Source organism: Myxine glutinosa, chromosome 2 (genome assembly GCF_964187855.1).
Source record: "Myxine glutinosa chromosome 2, kmMyxGlut1.1, whole genome shotgun sequence".
In the NCBI taxonomy this organism is placed as follows: domain Eukaryota; kingdom Metazoa; phylum Chordata; class Myxini; order Myxiniformes; family Myxinidae; genus Myxine; species Myxine glutinosa.
The window spans coordinates 270455604-270476591 of NC_136262.1; the positions used below are offsets into that span (position 1 = coordinate 270455604).

General features: G+C 42.9%; 1 protein-coding gene across 1 annotated transcript in view; it reads left to right on the forward strand.

Annotated features, from left to right (window-relative positions):
- The window catches only part of LOC137420547 (uncharacterized), a 106439-nt gene that overhangs the window by 16668 nt on the left and 68783 nt on the right, over positions 1–20988 (forward strand). The window contains exons 3-5 of the mRNA XM_078772720.1: positions 1297–1410; positions 2867–3726; positions 14756–14852. Of these exons, the coding sequence (XP_078628846.1) occupies positions 1297–1410; positions 2867–3726; positions 14756–14852 (1071 nt within the window). The remainder of the gene's footprint in view (positions 1–1296; positions 1411–2866; positions 3727–14755; positions 14853–20988) is intronic.

The window sequence follows — 20988 nt, forward strand, 5'->3', positions numbered from 1 at the left end:
TAACGGACCTTGTTTGGTGAGGAACAGCCTCATCAGGATGTGTAATAGAGTGCTCTAACGGACCTTGTTTGGTGAGAAACAGCCTCATCAGGATGTGTAATAGAGTACTCTAACGAACCTTGTTTGGTGAGGAACAGCCTCATCAGGATGTGTAATAGAGTGCTCTAACGGACCTTGTTTGGTGAGAAACAGCCTCATCAGGATGTGTAATAGAGTACTCTAACGAACCTTGTTTGGTGAGGAACAGCCTCATCAGGATGTGTAATAGAGTACTCTAACGGACCTTGTTTGGTGAGGAACAGCCTCATCAGGATGTGTAATAGAGTACTCTAACGAACCTTGTTTGGTGAGGAACAGCCTCATCAGGATGTGTAATAGAGTACTCTAACGGACCTTGTTTGGTGAGAAACAGCCTCATCAGGATGTGTAATAGAGTACTCTAACGAACCTTGTTTGGTGAGGAACAGCCTCATCAGGATGTGTAATAGAGTACTCTAACGAACCTTGTTTGGTGAGGAACAGCCTCATCAGGATGTGTAATAGAGTACTCCAACGAACCTTGTTTGGTGAGGAACAGCCTCATCAGGATGTGTAATAGAGTGCTCTAACGGACCTTGTTTGGTGAGAAACAGCCTCATCAGGATGTGTAATAGAGTACTCTAACGAACCTTGTTTGGTGAGGAACAGCCTCATCAGGATGTGTAATAGAGTACTCTAACGAACCTTGTTTGGTGAGAAACAGCCTCATCAGGATGTGCACCCCTCCGTGACGAACCTTGTACATATGGTCTTGTTCGATACATCACACAGGTTGTGTCTGCGATGTTTTTTTTTTTTTTTTTTTTTTTTTTTTTTGTATACAAGATCGAGGCTCGTGAAAGAGCGAACATTAATCACACAAAAAGATCCTTGTTGGGTCACGAACAGCCTTGTAATTTTGTATTAGAGCAGATATTGGTCCCATCTTGTAAAATAAAGTGACTTGAGACATCACTTGACTATCACTTCATATATTTTAAAGTGCTTCAACTCTGTGAGAATTCAAGAGCCTCATCAAGATGAGAAAGACGTATGCTGCATGTCACCTATCTGTGAACTAAAATCCATGGAGATGTTCAGTGAGCGTGCGGCACCTCTTGTTTGAGATCGAGGACATCCTTGCATTTGTGGCACAGAAGCAGCCTCACCTAGGAGGAAGCCAAACTGACACTTTACCGCACTGTAATAGTGTAATGTACTTTTATATATTGTTGATAATTATAATAATGTATCTTGATCATTGTGCGTTTCTGACAGAGTGGCCAATGCTGTGCCCCTACAACCCACCTGGCAGCTCAAAGGTTTTCTACATTCCAATGGATCCAGAAACGTTCAAGGCCTCATTTTCTATCTTGAGGAATAAATGTTATGGTAAGTTAACTGGGGAAAAGGCTGTGGGAAGGAGTGGTTCTAAAAAAAACCTTTTACGAGCAAGTAATAAAAACAAACTTTTTTTTTTTAAGGTAAAATGATGTGGGGATGGTATGTAAACAAGGTAGGGATGGTCACAAGAAATCATGTGGAACCATCCCTACAGTTTCTTTGAATAATGATTGTCTCCAAATGACGCGAAACATCGTGTGCCTGCGTGCGTGTATATACTCGTATTTGCGGAACAACCATTATTTTAAGAAATATGTACCGATGGTTTCACATCATAATTTCTTGTGACCATCCCTACCTTATTTACATACTTTTTTGGTATACCATTCCTCCATCCTTTTCCATTAAAAAAAAAAGTTTTTATGCCTCTGCCGGTGAAGTCACCGGAGGCGTTATGTTTTTGGGTTGTCACGGTGTCAAAGTGACGACTGAGTTTTGCTTCCTAAACTAGTTTCCTGATGGCCTGTCAGATGCTTCAAAAGAACATTTAAGACAGATTCTACGTGAAATAAAAAGTCAAAAGGGATGCTAATTTTATACACGCCCACATGAGGATTGGTTGGATATCTCGATATATTACATGAGTGACGAATACTTAATATCGCCTTTAATTACTTGCGCTTATTCTAAAGCACACGGGAAGGAAATAACGGGACGACACTCAGCATTTATTAACCACTAGGTGCCATTTCTACAACAATATCTATAAGAAAAGACTCAAAGAAGCAACAGAGTGGTAGACAGAGAGAGGTTCCAGGGATGATGCCAACTCTCACCAGGTTGGCAGCACGTCCCTAGATTCCGTCAAGGGCCGATAGGTGACAGGCTGGATCACGAGCCCATATATGGTGACAATACTCAATGACAGGTTGTATAGCGGCAGTCGTAGGGAAATGGGGGTTCTAAAACATACCCAATTTTACATTGAAGTGAATAGGGAAAATGCATTGGAACTGATGAACCACCCACCGACTTTCCCATTTTTATCCAATCATTTATCTCAACCCATTTTTTAAAACCAAATCCACATGGACGATAAACCACATATCATTTTAAATACATACGGAGAACAAATTAATATTTGTTGATTCTAAAACACTCGTACCACTCTATTTTCTCTCGTACTTTCTTTGAACTCGTATAGAGAGCCAATGAATATTTGACCGTTTTATTTTAGGGACTACATTTTCTTATTGCACTCATCACCATCGAGTATATTTATTAATAGGATGTTTGACCTTGGTTCTTGGTTTAAATATTGTCGTGTGACTACCCTTGGTGAATACCGTAGGGTAGCATGGAAGGCCAAACGAGCTTTACTCCGCTCTACAGCCGCTTCTTAGACTTGGATGGCTTAGAAACAGTGTAGTGCTCACAGGGTGACTTTTTGTGTTTAATTTTAATTTAAAACCTTTGTTTTTTTTCCATTTCCTTCTCCCCACAGGTTTGACATGTGGGAGCGAAGGGAAAACGTGTTGGCAATCGCTTCCGACGAAGCCGAGTGACTCCTCAAATGTAGACGAGCAAATCCATCGGCCAGGAGCACCGCAAACGTCAACGTTTGACTCGTTTATTCCCAGGAAACACCATGGCAGGAGCCTGTCCACCGTGTCACCATTGGGTACATCGGGAGAAACTGTTCCTATCTCTGTGATGGGTGCAGATCGAGTGACATACAAGGATGTGATGAAACGATTTGCCTATGGCAGGAGTGTTGTGACTGATGCTGCCACACAGGATGAAGAGCGATACGTTGGAACAGCTACGGTGTCATTGAGGGAAAAAATCAAACCACAAGCACCCGACACAAAACCAGCGGATTTGACATCGGAATGCAAGCATCCAGGAGAAATATTTTGCCGCCCTGATAAAATGATGTGCGCAGAAGTGAAGGACGATCGTGACAGGCGGTTGTTAGAGGCCTTGGATAGAATTTGCAATCTCCTGAATGTGTCTCCCGTTCGCTCGAATATCGAGCATCGAGGGACGCAAGGAGCAATGGCTTGTGAGGCGTCCCAGGCTGATTTTTCTGTTGCCATGTTTGAGAAAGCAAAGCGGAGCAGATGCCAATATTGTGGTAAAGGTGAGAGGAACGCTCTTCCTGGTCAACGGGAATCGGAGGCCCAAAAAACAAACGACAGTTATCCGCCATCTTGTATGCAGCGGCAACATGATTTAAAGATTTGTGAACTGGGTTCAGAATGGAAAGCTAAAGCTCGGAACTTTGGAGAAATGTGTCAAACAAATATAACCTGCAAGGACTTTGGAAAAATATCAGAACATCGCTTCGCAAAATCAACGTGGGTAAGTTTGGGGGCTTGAAGGGCCACAGCAGATGAACATACAACAACAACAACAACAACAACAACAGGCATTTTAAGGCTATTTTCCCTGCAAGAGTGGGGGTTTGCCTTGCGGTCCCCATGACAATGTTCTCCATTTTGCCCTATTTTCTGCATCTCTCCGTGTTAACCCCCTTGCCCGCATTTCTTCTTCCACCACCTTCAGCCAAGTCTTTCTCGGTCTTCCCCGTCCTCTACTTCCTTCTACATTCATTTCCATCACTCTTCTCAACCAGTCACTTTCATGCTTCCTCAACACATGACCAAACCATCTCAACCTGTTTCTCTTCACGGCATCCATCACAGGCTCTATTCCCATCATCTTTCGCAATTCATTCATTCATTCATTCTCTCAACGATACTCCACACATCCACCGAACCATTCACATTTCTACCCTTTCCAGCCTTCATTGCTGCTCTACCTTCATTACCCATGTCTTGCTCCCATAAATCATAACACTTCTCACACATGCAGCATACACCTTTCCCTTCAGCTTCAACCACACTCCCCTCCTCGTCAGCACGCCACTCAGTTCCCGAAACTTCTTCCATGCACATCTCACTCGAGCAACCGTTGCCGAGTCTGATCCACCTTCTCCATTCAGCATGTCTCCTAGGTAACAAAATGTTTTCACACCTTCCAGGTTCACGCCGTCACCAAGATCCAACTCAACATTTCCTCCATCTGCAGCTCCCTCTGTGCACACCTTGCACTTGAATGTAGCTGCCACACTGGTTAATGACCCTCTCAAACCACTACATTTTTGATGAACCCACTCAGCGCACATTGTACATTGAATGGAATTCACTCCGACACCCTTCCTCCACACAGCACAGGGCCACTTCCCAGTTCTTTCCACCTCACCACATGCTTTACCACTTGCCATCACCTTCGTTTTTCCGATAGTCATCTTCAGAACTTTTGTCTCAATACATTCCTTCCACTTGTTCATCTTCTCCTTCAGTCCATCCATACTTTCTGCAATCAACACCAGATCATCTGCATACAACAACTCCCACGGTAAACCCTCCTTTACATTCCGAGCCAGCACCTCCATCACAGCTGCAAATAGAAGTGGACTTCGTACGGACCCCTGATGCACTCCCACCTTCACCTCAAACTCACCACTGTTCCCGTCCTTCGTCCTTCCAGCTATGCGCGCTCTTGTGTACATTGCCATCACTACTATGATCAACCATTCCTCCACTCCTAACTTCCTCAATGCCCATGTCACTACTTCACGTGGAACCCTATCGAATGCTTTCTCCAGATCAACAAACCCAAGAAACAACTTCTTCCTCTTCTCCATGTACTTCTCCTGCAACTGCCCCACAATAAAAAGCGTGTCTGTCGTTCCTCTTCCTGGCATAAATCCAAACTGCATTTCGTCAATCTTCACTTTCTTCCTTATCCTCCTCTCCAACACCCTTTCCAATACCTTCATTCCATGCTCCAATAACTTTATCGCTCGTTACGAGCCACAGTCCAGAGGGTCACCTTTCCCTTTGTATAGAGGGACGAGGGTACTCAGTTCCCAATCCACTGGAATGCGGCCTTCTTTCACCACAAGATTGCAGGTCTCTGTCATTCTCTTCACACCCCAATTTCCCGCTGCCTTCAACATATCTCCCACAACTCCCGTCGGTCCTCACCGCTTTTCTACTCTTCATTGCTTTTATCGCTTCCTCCATTTCCTTCTCGGTTATCTTCTCTGCCGGTCCTAAAACTGGGTTACTCTCTATGTTGCCATCCCATTCATTCTCTGCATTCAACAGTATTTCCATATACCTCTTCCATCTTCCTTTAATTCCATCTGGGTCCACAACGATTTGTCCCTCTTCATCCTTCAAGCAACCCACCCCCATCACATCACACCTCTCTTTCGCTATCTGCTTTGCAATCCTGAATACCGCTCTCTGACCCTCTTCCAAATCCAAGCGTTCTCCAAACATTTTCCTACATGCCTCCTGCGCCTTTGCTACCTCCTTCTTTGCAGCCTTCTTTGGCTGCCTTATAACTTTCGTGCTCTGCCTTTTCTGCCCCCATACCCTTCGCCTTCTGCCACTCCTTGAACTTCTTCCTCTTCTCATCAATCTTCTTTCCAACTTCATCATCCCACCACCATGTTTCTGAGTGCCTCGGTGGTCCTTTTGTCAATCCACATACCTCACCAACGGCTCCCAACAGACTATCTTTCATAGACATCCAACCACTTTCAAGCTCAACCACATCATCCTCTACCATACTCAGCCTCTCTTTTCATGCCTCCCTCACTGTCACCTCTTTCAACCTCCACACCTTCATTCTCGGTTGGTATTTCACCCGCCGAGCTCTCCTCGCACCTTTCACCCTTATGTCGCAGACAACCAAGTGGCGCTGTGAAACAGGCTCCTCCTCCGGGATCACCTTTGTGTCCTGGAGGTGCCCCCTATTTCGCCTACGCACAAGCAGGTAGTCAATGGTTGTCGTCGACCCACCTGACGTGTATGTAACAAGCTTATTATCCTCTTTCTGGAACTGAGTATTACAAATCAACAAATCGGCTCCATCAGCAAACTCCAAAATCCTTTCACCTTCTCCATTTCTCACACCATATCCGTAACCCCCATGAACTCCCTCAAAACCGTCCATACTCCTTCTCACATGTCCATTTAGGTCTCCTCCTCCCAAAACAACTTCATCTTTCACGTTTTCCATCAGCTTCTCTATAGCACACCAGAACCTGTCCTTCTCTTCATCGCTCCGACCAACCTGCGGAGCATATCCCGAGATGATGTTCACCAAGAGCTTTCCAATCATCATTTTCACCATCATCAACCTATCACTCACTCCAGTCACACTCACCACACTGTCTACAAACTCCTCAGAAAACAGGACACCAACACCATTCATGCCTTCTGAGCACCCTTGCCACAAAAACTTGTATTTCTGTCCCTGCCTACCCTTCACCATTCTCACACCACTTCCCTTCCATCTCGACTCCTGCACACAACATATGTCCACTCTTCTTCTGACCAATACTTCCACCACGTCTCCTGATCTCCGTCATTGTCCCTGCATTCCATGTCCCAAACCTCAGAAACCGATCTCCACGTCGGGCATCAGACGTTTCGTCATAAATGTAGTGATTTCCACCCTTGCTTCGATCGGGTTCCCCACCTTGAGTTTTGACGAGAGGGAATGGGGTCCCCCACGGGGTACTTCGGGCTGCACGCTGCACATATGTAGTTGTAATTGTCATGGTTCTCTTTTTGAGGCAATGTTTTTATGGCCGGATGCCCTTCCTGACGCCAACCCTTTTATTCGCCTCTTACGACACGCAGGGATACGGTGTACCTATTCCAAACCGGGGTACACACCGGGTACATAACCCTATAATGTCGGTGGAATTTCTTTTTCAGAAATGTTTACAATATAATTAAAAATGAAAAGCTGAAATGTCTTTAATAAGTATTCAACCCCTTTGCTGTGACATGCCAAATTGAGCTCAGGTGCATCCAATTTCCTTTGATCATCCTTGAGATGTTTCTACAACTTGTTTGGAGTCCACCTGTGGCCAATTCAATTGATTGGACATAATTTAGAAAGAAACACACCTTTCTATATGAGGTCCCATAGAGTTGGCAGTGCATGTCAGAGCAGAAACGCTACCATGAAGTCCAAGGAACTGTCCGAAGAATTCCGAGATGGAATTGTGAGAAGGTATAGATCTGGGGAAGGGTAGAAAACAATTCCTCGAGTGTTGAAAGTTCCCAAGATCACAGTGAGCTCCATGATTAGGAAATGGAAAGAATTTGGAATTATCCAGACTCTTCCTAGATCTGGCGGTCCGACCAAACTGAGCAACCGGGCAAGAAGGACCTTGGTCAGTGAGGTGACCAAGAACCCAATGATCACTCTGACAGAACTAGAGTTCCTTAGCTGAGATGGGAGAAACTGGACAACAGTCTCTGCAGCACTTCACAAATCTTGGCTTTATGGGATAGTGGTCAGACGGAAGCCACTCCTGAGAAAAAGGCACATGACAGCATGCATGGAGTTTGCAAAAAGGCACGTGAAAGACAGAGGATGAGGCAAAATATTCTGTGGTCGGATGAGACGAAAATTGAACTATTTGGCCTGAATGAAAAGAGCAACGTCTGACAGAAACTGAGCACAGTTCATCTTCCATCTAACATAATCCCTACCTTGAAGCATCGTGGTGGCAGCATCATTCTTTGGGGATGCTTTTCAGCGGCAGGGACTGGAAGACTTGTTAGGATAGAGGGAACAATGGATGGAGCCAAATCCAGGCAAATCCTTGAGGAGAACCTGCTTCAGAGTGCAAAAGATCTTGGACTGTGGTGAAGATTTACATTCCAGCAGGACAATGACCCCAAACATACAGCCAAAGTAACGTTGGAATGGCTTCAGAACAAGAACATGAAAGTCCTCGAGAGGCCCAGCCAAAGCTCTTGAACCCATTGAGAATCTTTGGGAAGACTTGAAGATTGCTGTTCACCGACGCTCCCAATCCAAATTGACAGAGCTTGAAGAAAATCTGTGAGGAGGAATGGGAGAAACTCCCCAAATCCAGGTGTGCAAAGATGGTACAGACGTGCCCAAGAAGACTGGAAGCTGTAATCGTGGCCAAAGGTGCTTCTACAATGTATCGACTCGGGGGTTGAATACTTATGCCAGTTAGATATTTCTGTCTTTCATTTTGAATTCTTTTGAAAAAAATCTCTAAAAACACATTTTCACTTTGACATTATGGGGTATTTTGTGTCAATCGGTGACCAAAAATCTCAGTTTAATCAATTTTAAATTCTGGCTGTAACGTCACAAAATTTGAAAAAGTCAAGGGGTATGAATACTTTCTGAATGTGCTGTGTAATGGGCAGAGTGAAGAGATCACAACGGTGAGAATATGTTGATTTTATTGACCGGATCTGAACTTGGGCTACTATCAAATGTGGTTATGCGTGCATGTTTGAAAATGTTAAGGAGCATTTAACAATGCAGAGCTTTGCTGGGGTGCATAGATTACAGTATATCTCTGAATATATATATAAATAAATAACCACCTTTAGAGGCCATTTTTCCCCGCAAAGCGGGGGTTGGCCTTTTTCGGGGACCGTGGTTGTTGTTGTTTTTTCGGTCCCCTTTTTGAAGCAATGTTTTACGGCCGGATGCCCTTCCTGACGCCAACCCTTTTTGCCGCCTTTAACGACAAGCAGGGAATTACCAGTGTACTGGTACTCAACAACAACAACAACACTCAACTCAACCAGTGTACTGGTGTTAGAGTATATCTCTGAATGAACAATCAATATTAAAGTATATCTGCGTGTGGACTGGACACGACATGGAACGGTCAGAGCTTATCCACAAACGGTCAAAGTATTGATGGAGGTGGCCCGGTAACTTCAAATGTCCGATGCCTCTATAAAAAGACCACGTACGCCATCTACAACACTCGCTTTGGTCGGATCCTCCTGCCGAGTGTCGGTTTACCGTACCTTTAAAATGATTGAAGTCTATGGGGAACCGTGCCGGTAGTCACACAACGGATGACAATTGACTGAGCGAACCAACGTTACGTGCCGCACTCGATCATCGATCAAATGCTTGGGCTAATTCCCCATAGGAACTCTATCTCAGAGCAAACCCGGGTAGGATAAGTCAAGCAGTTTTTTATACCACATGGGATTTAATCATCAAGCAAGGCGAGAAATGACGGAAAAACACAAGCAATTATCATTCAAACCAAAAATGGTGGGAAAATACAACAATGGCAATCAGACTAGAGATGGGAAAGTGAGCACAGGCAATACAGCAATTATATACAAATACTACAGCACGTCTACATTTCACCTTGTCCACTATGTGTCAATCATACCATTGGGTGCCTTCATAATTTATCACTGTAACTAATTTGTGCCAAGACATACACCCAAAGTGAGAGATTGGAAAGTGGTGAAGGCCAAGAAGAATAAGAGGTGAGAAAAAATTGGTGAGGAGTTGTCTGCGAGCCTCAGTTAACCGAGCGATAACCTGGCTGGATTGCGGCCACCCAATTCTCGGGCCCGGTGGTCCGTATCTCGTCCCCTTCACGCTCCCTCCCGAATTCTCCGTTACGCTCCCAATCTCCTGGGCTGCCCAATGGTAACTGGCTGAATGAGATGGACTGAAGAGCTTTGGCAGGAACGCTGTTGGTGAGGTGGACAGCTCTGACATGGCCCAGGTGGAGAGGTGGGCAACCAGGCTGAGGAGAAAGTGCACAGGGCTTGGTGTGGAGACATGCATGGATTGCATGCGGTGAGGTGAGGAGAATTGAAAGCGTGACGAGAACGAAAATTAAGGAGATGAGTGAAGCAAAACGAGCAAGCTGTAGAAAGGGAAGGGAAGGAAAGAAAAGGAAGTATGCAAAGAAACGAGCTTTTAGCTCTTACACGAGCCTTGATGTTGTATACAAAAAAAAAAAAGACTGTGTCTCCAAGTGTAAAAGAGTCACATAATCTCGATGTGTAAAGAAGGATAATGTAATGATCATCTGGTAATCTATTGATAGTCTTCCTTCCCGCATCTCTCCGTTTCCCCCCCCCCCCCCCCCCCACCTCTTCCCTCCCAAACCCACCTCCTCGCGGCTTTCGGGCTCTCATTGGTGTAGAGGCTGCGAGGAAGGACTGACCCTCACCCACGGCGATTAGCTGGGTCCCATATCTCTGCCTGGGGACGGAGTCCTATTGTTGGGACGGAGCCTTCGTGGTGAATCTTACCAGGAAAGGGGTAGGGGGGAATATTGTGGGGTGAGGATTTGCACGTACCTGTCACTTTGATTGATGGCTTCCTGGACAAGGAAACCACAATGACGTCCCATGCCGCACCCTGTATTCTCTGCTAAAAAGGAAAGGAGATTACTTTGAGATGGCGTGATGTGTGCATGTTGTTGGCGAGAGATAGTTTGACTCCAGGATGTAGAGCACGGACACGCATCATGGATAAAAGGATAGAGCACGGACAAACTTGGATACAAGGATAGATCACGGACACGCAACATGGATAACAGGATAGAGAAATATTAGAGCAGGGACAAAGAACATGGATAACGAGAACAATGCGACTGTGTCGTCAATATGCCTCCACATAGTCCCACAACGGGTAGATGCCCTCGATCACTGTCCTAAAAATAAACAAGTTTGATTTAAATCCCTTCAGCTATTTCCAAGTATCACATTTTCACCAGCCATGACAGGTTTCACATCGATCGTGAAGCAGTTTCAGAGAAGGGATTTTTTTTAAATATCGGATTTCAAGCTAATATGGTTGCCATACCACGTGACATATGACCTTTAAAAATGTACAATCTGCATATGTTTGGGTAGGGGATCACTTTTGTGAAGTTTCATGGTGATTGGATAAGGTTCGTTTTTCTATCCAAGATGGCTGCCAAACCACGTGACCAATGACGTCATCATTTTCAAACTATATGCAATAATGGTGTTAGATGATATTTATAAAATTTCGCATCGATATTGTGAGTGGTTTCAGAGATATAATTATTTAATATTTTCTTTTAATCCAATATGGTTGCCACACCATGTGACCAATGATGTTTTCCTTATCATCTTTTAATCGCCATGCCTAGTCAATGACACCTGTAAAGTTTCGAGTCAATCGATTTGGTAGTTTGGGAGAATATGCTTTTTTAAGGTTTCAGGTTCAATCCAATATGGCTGCCAAACCATGTGACCTATGATGTTTTCGTGATCATCTTTTAATCGCCATGCCTAGTCAGTAGTCAATGACACACTTAAAGTTTTGAGTGAATCGATTTGGTGGTTTGGGAGAAGATGTTTTTATTAGATTTTAGGTTAAATCAAATATGGCTGCCAAACCATGTGACCTATGATGTCATAAATTTTATATTTCAATACAAATGGGTCTGCATGCATTTTCAGATTTTTAGGATTAGGAATTTGATAACATTTTTGGCTGGTATACCACTTCACCTATGATGTCATCATTATCCTGCTTTTGTTCCCCATTGGGAGTACTTGACAGTGCCAAGTTTCAATTTTTCCATTAAGCGGTTTCTGAGAAATAATTATTTAATTATTTGCGTTTATTCCAAGATCGCTGCCATACCACGTGACCTATAACGTCACAATTATCATAAAAACATTTTACATGGGTGTCACTCCTACCCTGAAAGTTTCATCTTAATCGGACACGTGGTTGCTGAGAAAAACGAGTTTTATCCCAGACGGACGGACGGACGGACTGACAATCCGAAAACATGATGCCTCTGGCCACCTTCGGGCCGGAGGCATAAAAAGGATAGATCACGGACAACCAACATGGATAAAATGATAGATCACGGACAACCAACATGGATAAAAGGATAGAACATGGAAAAACAACATGGATAAAAGGATAGAACATGGACAAACAACATGGATAAAAGGATAGAACATGGACAAACAACATGGATAAAAGGATAGAGCATGGACAATCAACATGGATAAAAGGATAGATCATGGACAACCAACATGTATAAAAGGATAGAACTTGGACAAACAACATGGATAAAAGGATAGAACATGGACACACAACATGGATAAAAGGATAGAGCATGGACAAACAACATGGATAAAAGGATAGAGCATGGACAAACAACATGGGTAAAAGGATAGAGCATGGACAAACAACATGGATAAAAGGATAGAGCATGGACAAACAACGGATAAATGGATAAAAGGATAGAACGTGGACAAACAACATGGATAAAAGGATAGAGCATGGACAAACAACATGGATAAAAGGATAGAGCATGGACAAACAACATGGATAAAAGGACCGAACATGGACACACAACATGGATAAAAGGATAGATCATGCACAACCAACATGGATAAAAGGATAGAACTTGGACAAAACATGGATAAAAGGATAGAACTTGGACAAACAACATGGATAAAAGGGTAGAACATGGATAAACAACATGGATAAAAGGATAGAACATGGACAAACAACATTGATAAAAGGACCAAACATGGACAAACAACATTGATAAAAGGATTGAACATGGACAAACAACATGGATAAAAGGATAGAACATGGACAAACAACATGGATAAAAGGATAGAACATGGACAAACAACATGGATAAAAGGATAGAACATGGACAAACAACATGGATCAAAGGATAGAACATGGACAAACAACATGGATTAAAGGACCAAACATGGACACACCACATGGATAAAAGGATAGATCATGGACAACCAACATGGATAAAAGGATAGAACATGGACAAACAACATGGATAAAAGGATATAACATGGACAAACAACATGGATAGAAGGATATAACATGGACAAACAACATGGATAAAAGGATAGAACATGGACAAACAACATTGATAAAAGGATAGAACATGGACAAACAACATTGATAAAAGGATAGAACATGGACAAACAACATTGATAAAAGGATTGAACATGCATAAAAGGATAGAACATGGACAAACAACATGGATAAAAGGATAGAACATGGACAAACAACATGGATAAAAGGATAGAACATGGACAAACAACATGGATAAAAGGATAGAACATGGACAAACAACATGGACGAAAGGATAGAACAATAGAACATGGACAAACAACATGGATAAAAGGATAGAACATGGACAAACAACATGGATGAAAGGATAGAGCATGGACAAACAACATGGATAAAAGGATAGAACATGGACAAACAACATGGATGAAAGGATAGAGCATGGACAAACAACATGGATAAAAGGATAGAGCATGGACAAACAACATGGATAAAAGGATAGAACATGGACAAACAACATGGATAAAAGGATAGAGCATGGACAAACAACATGGGTAAAAGGATAGAACATGGACAACCAACATGGATAAAAGGATTGAGCATGGACAAACAACATGGATAAAAGGATAGAGCATGGACAAACAACATGGATAAAAGGATAGATCATGGGCAAACAACATGGATAAAAGGATAGAGCATGGAGAAACAACATGGATTAAAGGATAGAGCATGGACAAACAACATGGATAAAAGGATAGAACATGGACAAACAACATGGATAAAAGGATAGAGCATGGACAAACAACATGGATAAAAGGATAGAGCATGGACAAACAACATGGATAAAATGATAGCGCATGGACAAACAACATGGATAAAAGGATAGAGCATGGACAAACAACATGGATAAAAGGATAGAGCATGGACAATCAACATGGATAAAAGGATAGATCATGGACAACCCAACATGTATAAAAGGATAGAACTTGGACAAACAACATGGATAAAAGGATAGAACATGGACACACAACATGGATAAAAGGATAGAGCATGGACAAACAACATGGATAAAAGGATAGAACTTGGACAAACAACATGGATAAAAGGATAGAACATGGACACACAACATGGATAAAAGGATAGAACATGGACAAACAACATGGATAAAAGGATAGAACATGGACAAACAACATGGATAAAAGGACAGAACATGGACAAACAATATGGATAAAAGGACAGAACATGGACAAACAACATGGATAAAAGGATAGAACATGGACAAACAACATGGATAAAAGGATAGAACATGGACAAACAACATGGATAAAATGATAGAACATGGACAAACAACATGGATAAAAGGATAGAACATGGACAAACAACATGGATAAAATGATAGAACATGGACAAACAACATGGATAAAATGATAGAACATGGACAAACAACATGGATAAAAGGATAGAACATGGACAAACAACATGGATAAAAGGACAGAACATGGACAAACAACATGGATAAAAGGATTGGGTATTTTTATTATTGTTTTTTAAATCCTAATTCATTGATGATTTCCACATTTTTGAATCGGATTCCCATTGGTTGTTTGTAATGGTGTTCTCAGTATTAGCCGAGTATATATTATTTTCCTTCCTTGGCATGCAGGCTGGCAGGTTCACTGAAAAGGAATCCAAGGAAAGTCTATGCTCCTCATCTGTGACACCAAATGGGTTGCAGGTCCAGAGCAGGGGGATTCAAGTCGGTAAGAATGCCGTTTTTACCAAGCTGGCTATATATTTATTCATAACTACCTACGTTTATATGTTGGTGTTTTGTTTCCACTCGGTGCCTGAAATAATCGATAATGTGTGTGAATAGGTAGCTTAATTACAGGTAGCATAAGTCCAAGGAACTGTCTGAAGAATTCCGAGATGGATGCAAACGCGGCATGCAAATCCACTTCATTTTGGTTCATTAATTATCAAGTTTAGTCTATATACTCGGTGACACGGTGACGTAATCTATACACTCGATGGGTGACGCGGTGACGTAATCTCTACACTCGATGGGTGACGCGGTGACGTAATCTATATACTCGGTGACGTAATCTATATACTCGGTGACGTAATCTATATACTCGGTGACACGGTGACGTAATCTATACACTCCGTGGGTGACGCGGTGACGTAATCTATATACGCGGTGACATAATCTAAATACTCTGTGACGTAATCTAAATACTCGGTGACGTAATCTGTATACTCGGTGGGTGACGCGGTGACGTAATCTATATACTCGGTGACTGACACGGTGACGTAATCTATACACTCGATGGGTGACGCGGTGACGTAATCTATATACTCGGTGACTTGGTGGCACGGTGACATAATCTACATACTCGGTGATGCGGTGACGTAATCTATACACTTGGTGGGTGTGCGGTGACGGAATCTGTACACTCGGTGACGGAATCTGTACACTCGGTGACGGAATCTACATACTCGGTGGCGGAATCTATAGACTCGGTGGCGGAATCTATAGACTCGGTGACGGAATCTATATACTCGGTGACGGAATCTATATACTCGGTGACGGAATCTATATACTCGGTGACGGAATCTATATACTCGGTGACGGAATCTATATACTCGGTGACGGAATCTATATACTCGGTGACGGAATCTATATACTCGGTGACGGAATCTATATACTCGGTGACGGAATCTATATACTCGGTGACGGAATCTATATACTCGGTGACGGAATCTATATACTCGGTGACGGAATCTATATACTCGGTGACGGAATCTATATACTCGGTGACGGAATCTATATACTCGGTGACGGAATCTATATACTCGGTGACGGAATCTATATACTCGGTGACGGAATCTATATACTCGGTGACGGAATCTATATACTCGGTGACGGAATCTATATACTCGGTGACGGAATCTATATACTCGGTGACGGAATCTATATACTCGGTGACGGAATCTATATACTCGGTGACGGAATCTATATACTCGGTGACGGAATCTATATACTCGGTGACGGAATCTATATACTCGGTGACGGAATCTATATACTCGGTGACGGAATCTATATACTCGGTGACGGAATCTATATACTCGGTGACGGAATCTATATACTCGGTGACGGAATCTATATACTCGGTGACGGAATCTATATACTCGGTGACGGAATCTATATACTCGGTGACGGAATCTATATACTCGGTGACGGAATCTATATACTCGGTGACGGAATCTATATACTCGGTGACGGAATCTATATACTCGGTGACGGAATCTATATACTCGGTGACGGAATCTATATACTCGGTGACGGAATCTATATACTCGGTGACGGAATCTATATACTCGGTGACGGAATCTATATACTCGGTGACGGAATCTATATACTCGGTGACGGAATCTATATACTCGGTGACGGAATCTATATACTCGGTGACGGAATCTATATACTCGGTGACGGAATCTATATACTCGGTGACGGAATCTATATACTCGGTGACGGAATCTATATACTCGGTGACGGAATCTATATACTCGGTGACGGAATCTATATACTCGGTGACGGAATCTATATACTCGGTGACGGAATCTATATACTCGGTGACGGAATCTATATACTCGGTGACGGAATCTATATACTCGGTGACGGAATCTATATACTCGGTGACGGAATCTATATACTCGGTGACGGAATCTATATACTCGGTGACGGAATCTATATACTCGGTGACGGAATCTATATACTCGGTGACGGAATCTATATACTCGGTGACGGAATCTATATACTCGGTGACGGAATCTATATACTCGGTGACGGAATCTATATACTCGGTGACGGAATCTATATACTCGGTGACGGAATCTATATACTCGGTGACGGAATCTATATACTCGGTGACGGAATCTATATACTCGGTGACGGAATCTATATACTCGGTGACGGAATCTATATACTCGGTGACGGAATCTATATACTCGGTGACGGAATCTATATACTCGGTGACGGAATCTATATACTCGGTGACGGAATCTATATACTCGGTGACGGAATCTATATACTCGGTGACGGAATCTATATACTCGGTGACGGAATCTATATACTCGGTGACGGAATCTATATACTCGGTGACGGAATCTATATACTCGGTGACGGAATCTATATACTCGGTGACGGAATCTATATACTCGGTGACGGAATCTATATACTCGGTGACGGAATCTATATACTCGGTGACGGAATCTATATACTCGGTGACGGAATCTATATACTCGGTGACGGAATCTATATACTCGGTGACGGAATCTATATACTCGGTGACGGAATCTATATACTCGGTGACGGAATCTATATACTCGGTGACGGAATCTATATACTCGGTGACGGAATCTATATACTCGGTGACGGAATCTATATACTCGGTGACGGAATCTATATACTCGGTGACGGAATCTATATACTCGGTGACGGAATCTATATACTCGGTGACGGAATCTATATACTCGGTGACGGAATCTATATACTCGGTGACGGAATCTATATACTCGGTGACGGAATCTATATACTCGGTGACGGAATCTATATACTCGGTGACGGAATCTATATACTCGGTGACGGAATCTATATACTCGGTGACGGAATCTATATACTCGGTGACGGAATCTATATACTCGGTGACGGAATCTATATACTCGGTGACGGAATCTATATACTCGGTGACGGAATCTATATACTCGGTGACGGAATCTATATACTCGGTGACGGAATCTATATACTCGGTGACGGAATCTATATACTCGGTGACGGAATCTATATACTCGGTGACGGAATCTATATACTCGGTGACGGAATCTATATACTCGGTGACGGAATCTATATACTCGGTGACGGAATCTATATACTCGGTGACGGAATCTATATACTCGGTGACGGAATCTATATACTCGGTGACGGAATCTATATACTCGGTGACGGAATCTATATACTCGGTGACGGAATCTATATACTCGGTGACGGAATCTATATACTCGGTGACGGAATCTATATACTCGGTGACGGAATCTATATACTCGGTGACGGAATCTATATACTCGGTGACGGAATCTATATACTCGGTGACGGAATCTATATACTCGGTGACGGAATCTATATACTCGGTGACGGAATCTATATACTCGGTGACGGAATCTATATACTCGGTGACGGAATCTATATACTCGGTGACGGAATCTATATACTCGGTGACGGAATCTATATACTCGGTGACGGAATCTATATACTCGGTGACGGAATCTATATACTCGGTGACGGAATCTATATACTCGGTGACGGAATCTATATACTCGGTGACGGAATCTATATACTCGGTGACGGAATCTATATACTCGGTGACGGAATCTATATACTCGGTGACGGAATCTATATACTCGGTGACGGAATCTATATACTCGGTGACGGAATCTATATACTCGGTGACGGAATCTATATACTCGGTGACGGAATCTATATACTCGGTGACGGAATCTATATACTGGTGACGGAATCTATATACTCGGTGACGGAATCTATATACTCGGTGACGGAATCTATATACTCGGTGACGGAATCTATATACTCGGTGACGGAATCTATATACTCGGTGACGGAATCTATATACTCGGTGACGGAATCTATATACTCGGTGACGGAATCTATATACTCGGTGACGGAATCTATATACTCGGTGACGGGAATCTATATACTCGGTGACGGAATCTATATACTCGGTGACGGAATCTATATACTCGGTGACGGAATCTATATACTCGGTGACGGAATCTATATACTCGGTGACGGAATCTATATACTCGGTGACGGAATCTATATACTCGGTGACGGAATCTATATACTCGGTGACGGAATCTATATACTCGGTGACGGAATCTATATACTCGGTGACGGAATCTATATACTCGGTGACGGAATCTATATACTCGGTGACGGAATCTATATACTCGGTGACGGAATCTATATACTCGGTGACGGAATCTATATACTCGGTGACGGAATCTATATACTCGGTGACGGAATCTATATACTCGGTGACGGAATCTATATACTCGGTGACGGAATCTATATACTCGGTGACGGAATCTATATACTCGGTGACGGAATCTATATACTCGGTGACGGAATCTATATACTCGGTGACGGAATCTATATACTCGGTGACGGAATCTATATACTCGGTGACGGAATCTATATACTCGGTGACGGAATCTATATACTCGGTGACGGAATCTATATACTCGGTGACGGAATCTATATACTCGGTGACGGAATCTATATACTCGGTGACGGAATCTATATACTCGGTGACGGAATCTATATACTCGGTGACGGAATCTATATACTCGGTGACGGAATCTATATACTCGGTGACGGAATCTATATACTCGGTGACGGAATCTATATACTCGGTGACGGAATCTATATACTCGGTGACGGAATCTATATACTCGGTGACGGAATCTATATACTCGGTGACGGAATCTATATACTCGGTGACGGAATCTATATACTCGGTGACGGAATCTATATACTCGGTGACGGAATCTATATACTCGGTGACGGAATCTATATACTCGGTGACGGAATCTATATACTCGGTGACGGAATCTATATACTCGGTGACGGAATCTATATACTCGGTGACGGAATCTATATACTCGGTGACGGAATCTATATACTCGGTGACGGAATCTATATACTCGGTGACGGAATCTATATACTCGGTGACGGAATCTATATACTCGGTGACGGAATCTATATACTCGGTGACGGAATCTATATACTCGGTGACGGAATCTATATACTCGGTGACGGAATCTATATACTCGGTGACGGAATCTATATACTCGGTGACGGAATCTATATACTCGGTGACGGAATCTATATACTCGGTGACGGAATCTATATACTCGGTGACGGAATCTATATACTCGGTGACGGAATCTATATACTCGGTGACGGAATCTATATACTCGGTGACGGAATCTATATACTCGGTGACGGAATCTATATACTCGGTGACGGAATCTATATACTCGGTGACGGAATCTATATACTCGGTGACGGAATCTATATACTCGGTGACGGAATCTATATACTCGGTGACGGAATCTATATACTCGGTGACGGAATCTATATACTCGGTGACGGAATCTATATACTCGGTGACGGAATCTATATACTCGGTGACGGAATCTATATACTCGGTGACGGAATCTATATACTCGGTGACGGAATCTATATACTCGGTGACGGAATCTATATACTCGGTGACGGAATCTATATACTCGGTGACGGAATCTATATACTCGGTGACGGAATCTATATACTCGGTGACGGAATCTATATACTCGGTGACGGAATCTATATACTCGGTGACGGAATCTATATACTCGGTGACGGAATCTATATACTCGGTGACGGAATCTATATACTCGGTGACGGAATCTATATACTCGGTGACGGAATCTATATACTCGGTGACGGAATCTATATACTCGGTGACGGAATCTATATACTCGGTGACGGAATCTATATACTCGGTGACGGAATCTATATACTCGGTGACGGAATCTATATACTCGGTGACGGAATCTATATACTCGGTGACGGAATCTATATACTCGGTGACGGAATCTATATACTCGGTGACGGAATCTATATACTCGGTGACGGAATCTATATACTCGGTGACGGAATCTATATACTCGGTGACGGAATCTATATACTCGGTGACGGAATCTATATACTCGGTGACGGAATCTATATACTCGGTGACGGAATCTATATACTCGGTGACGGAATCTATATAC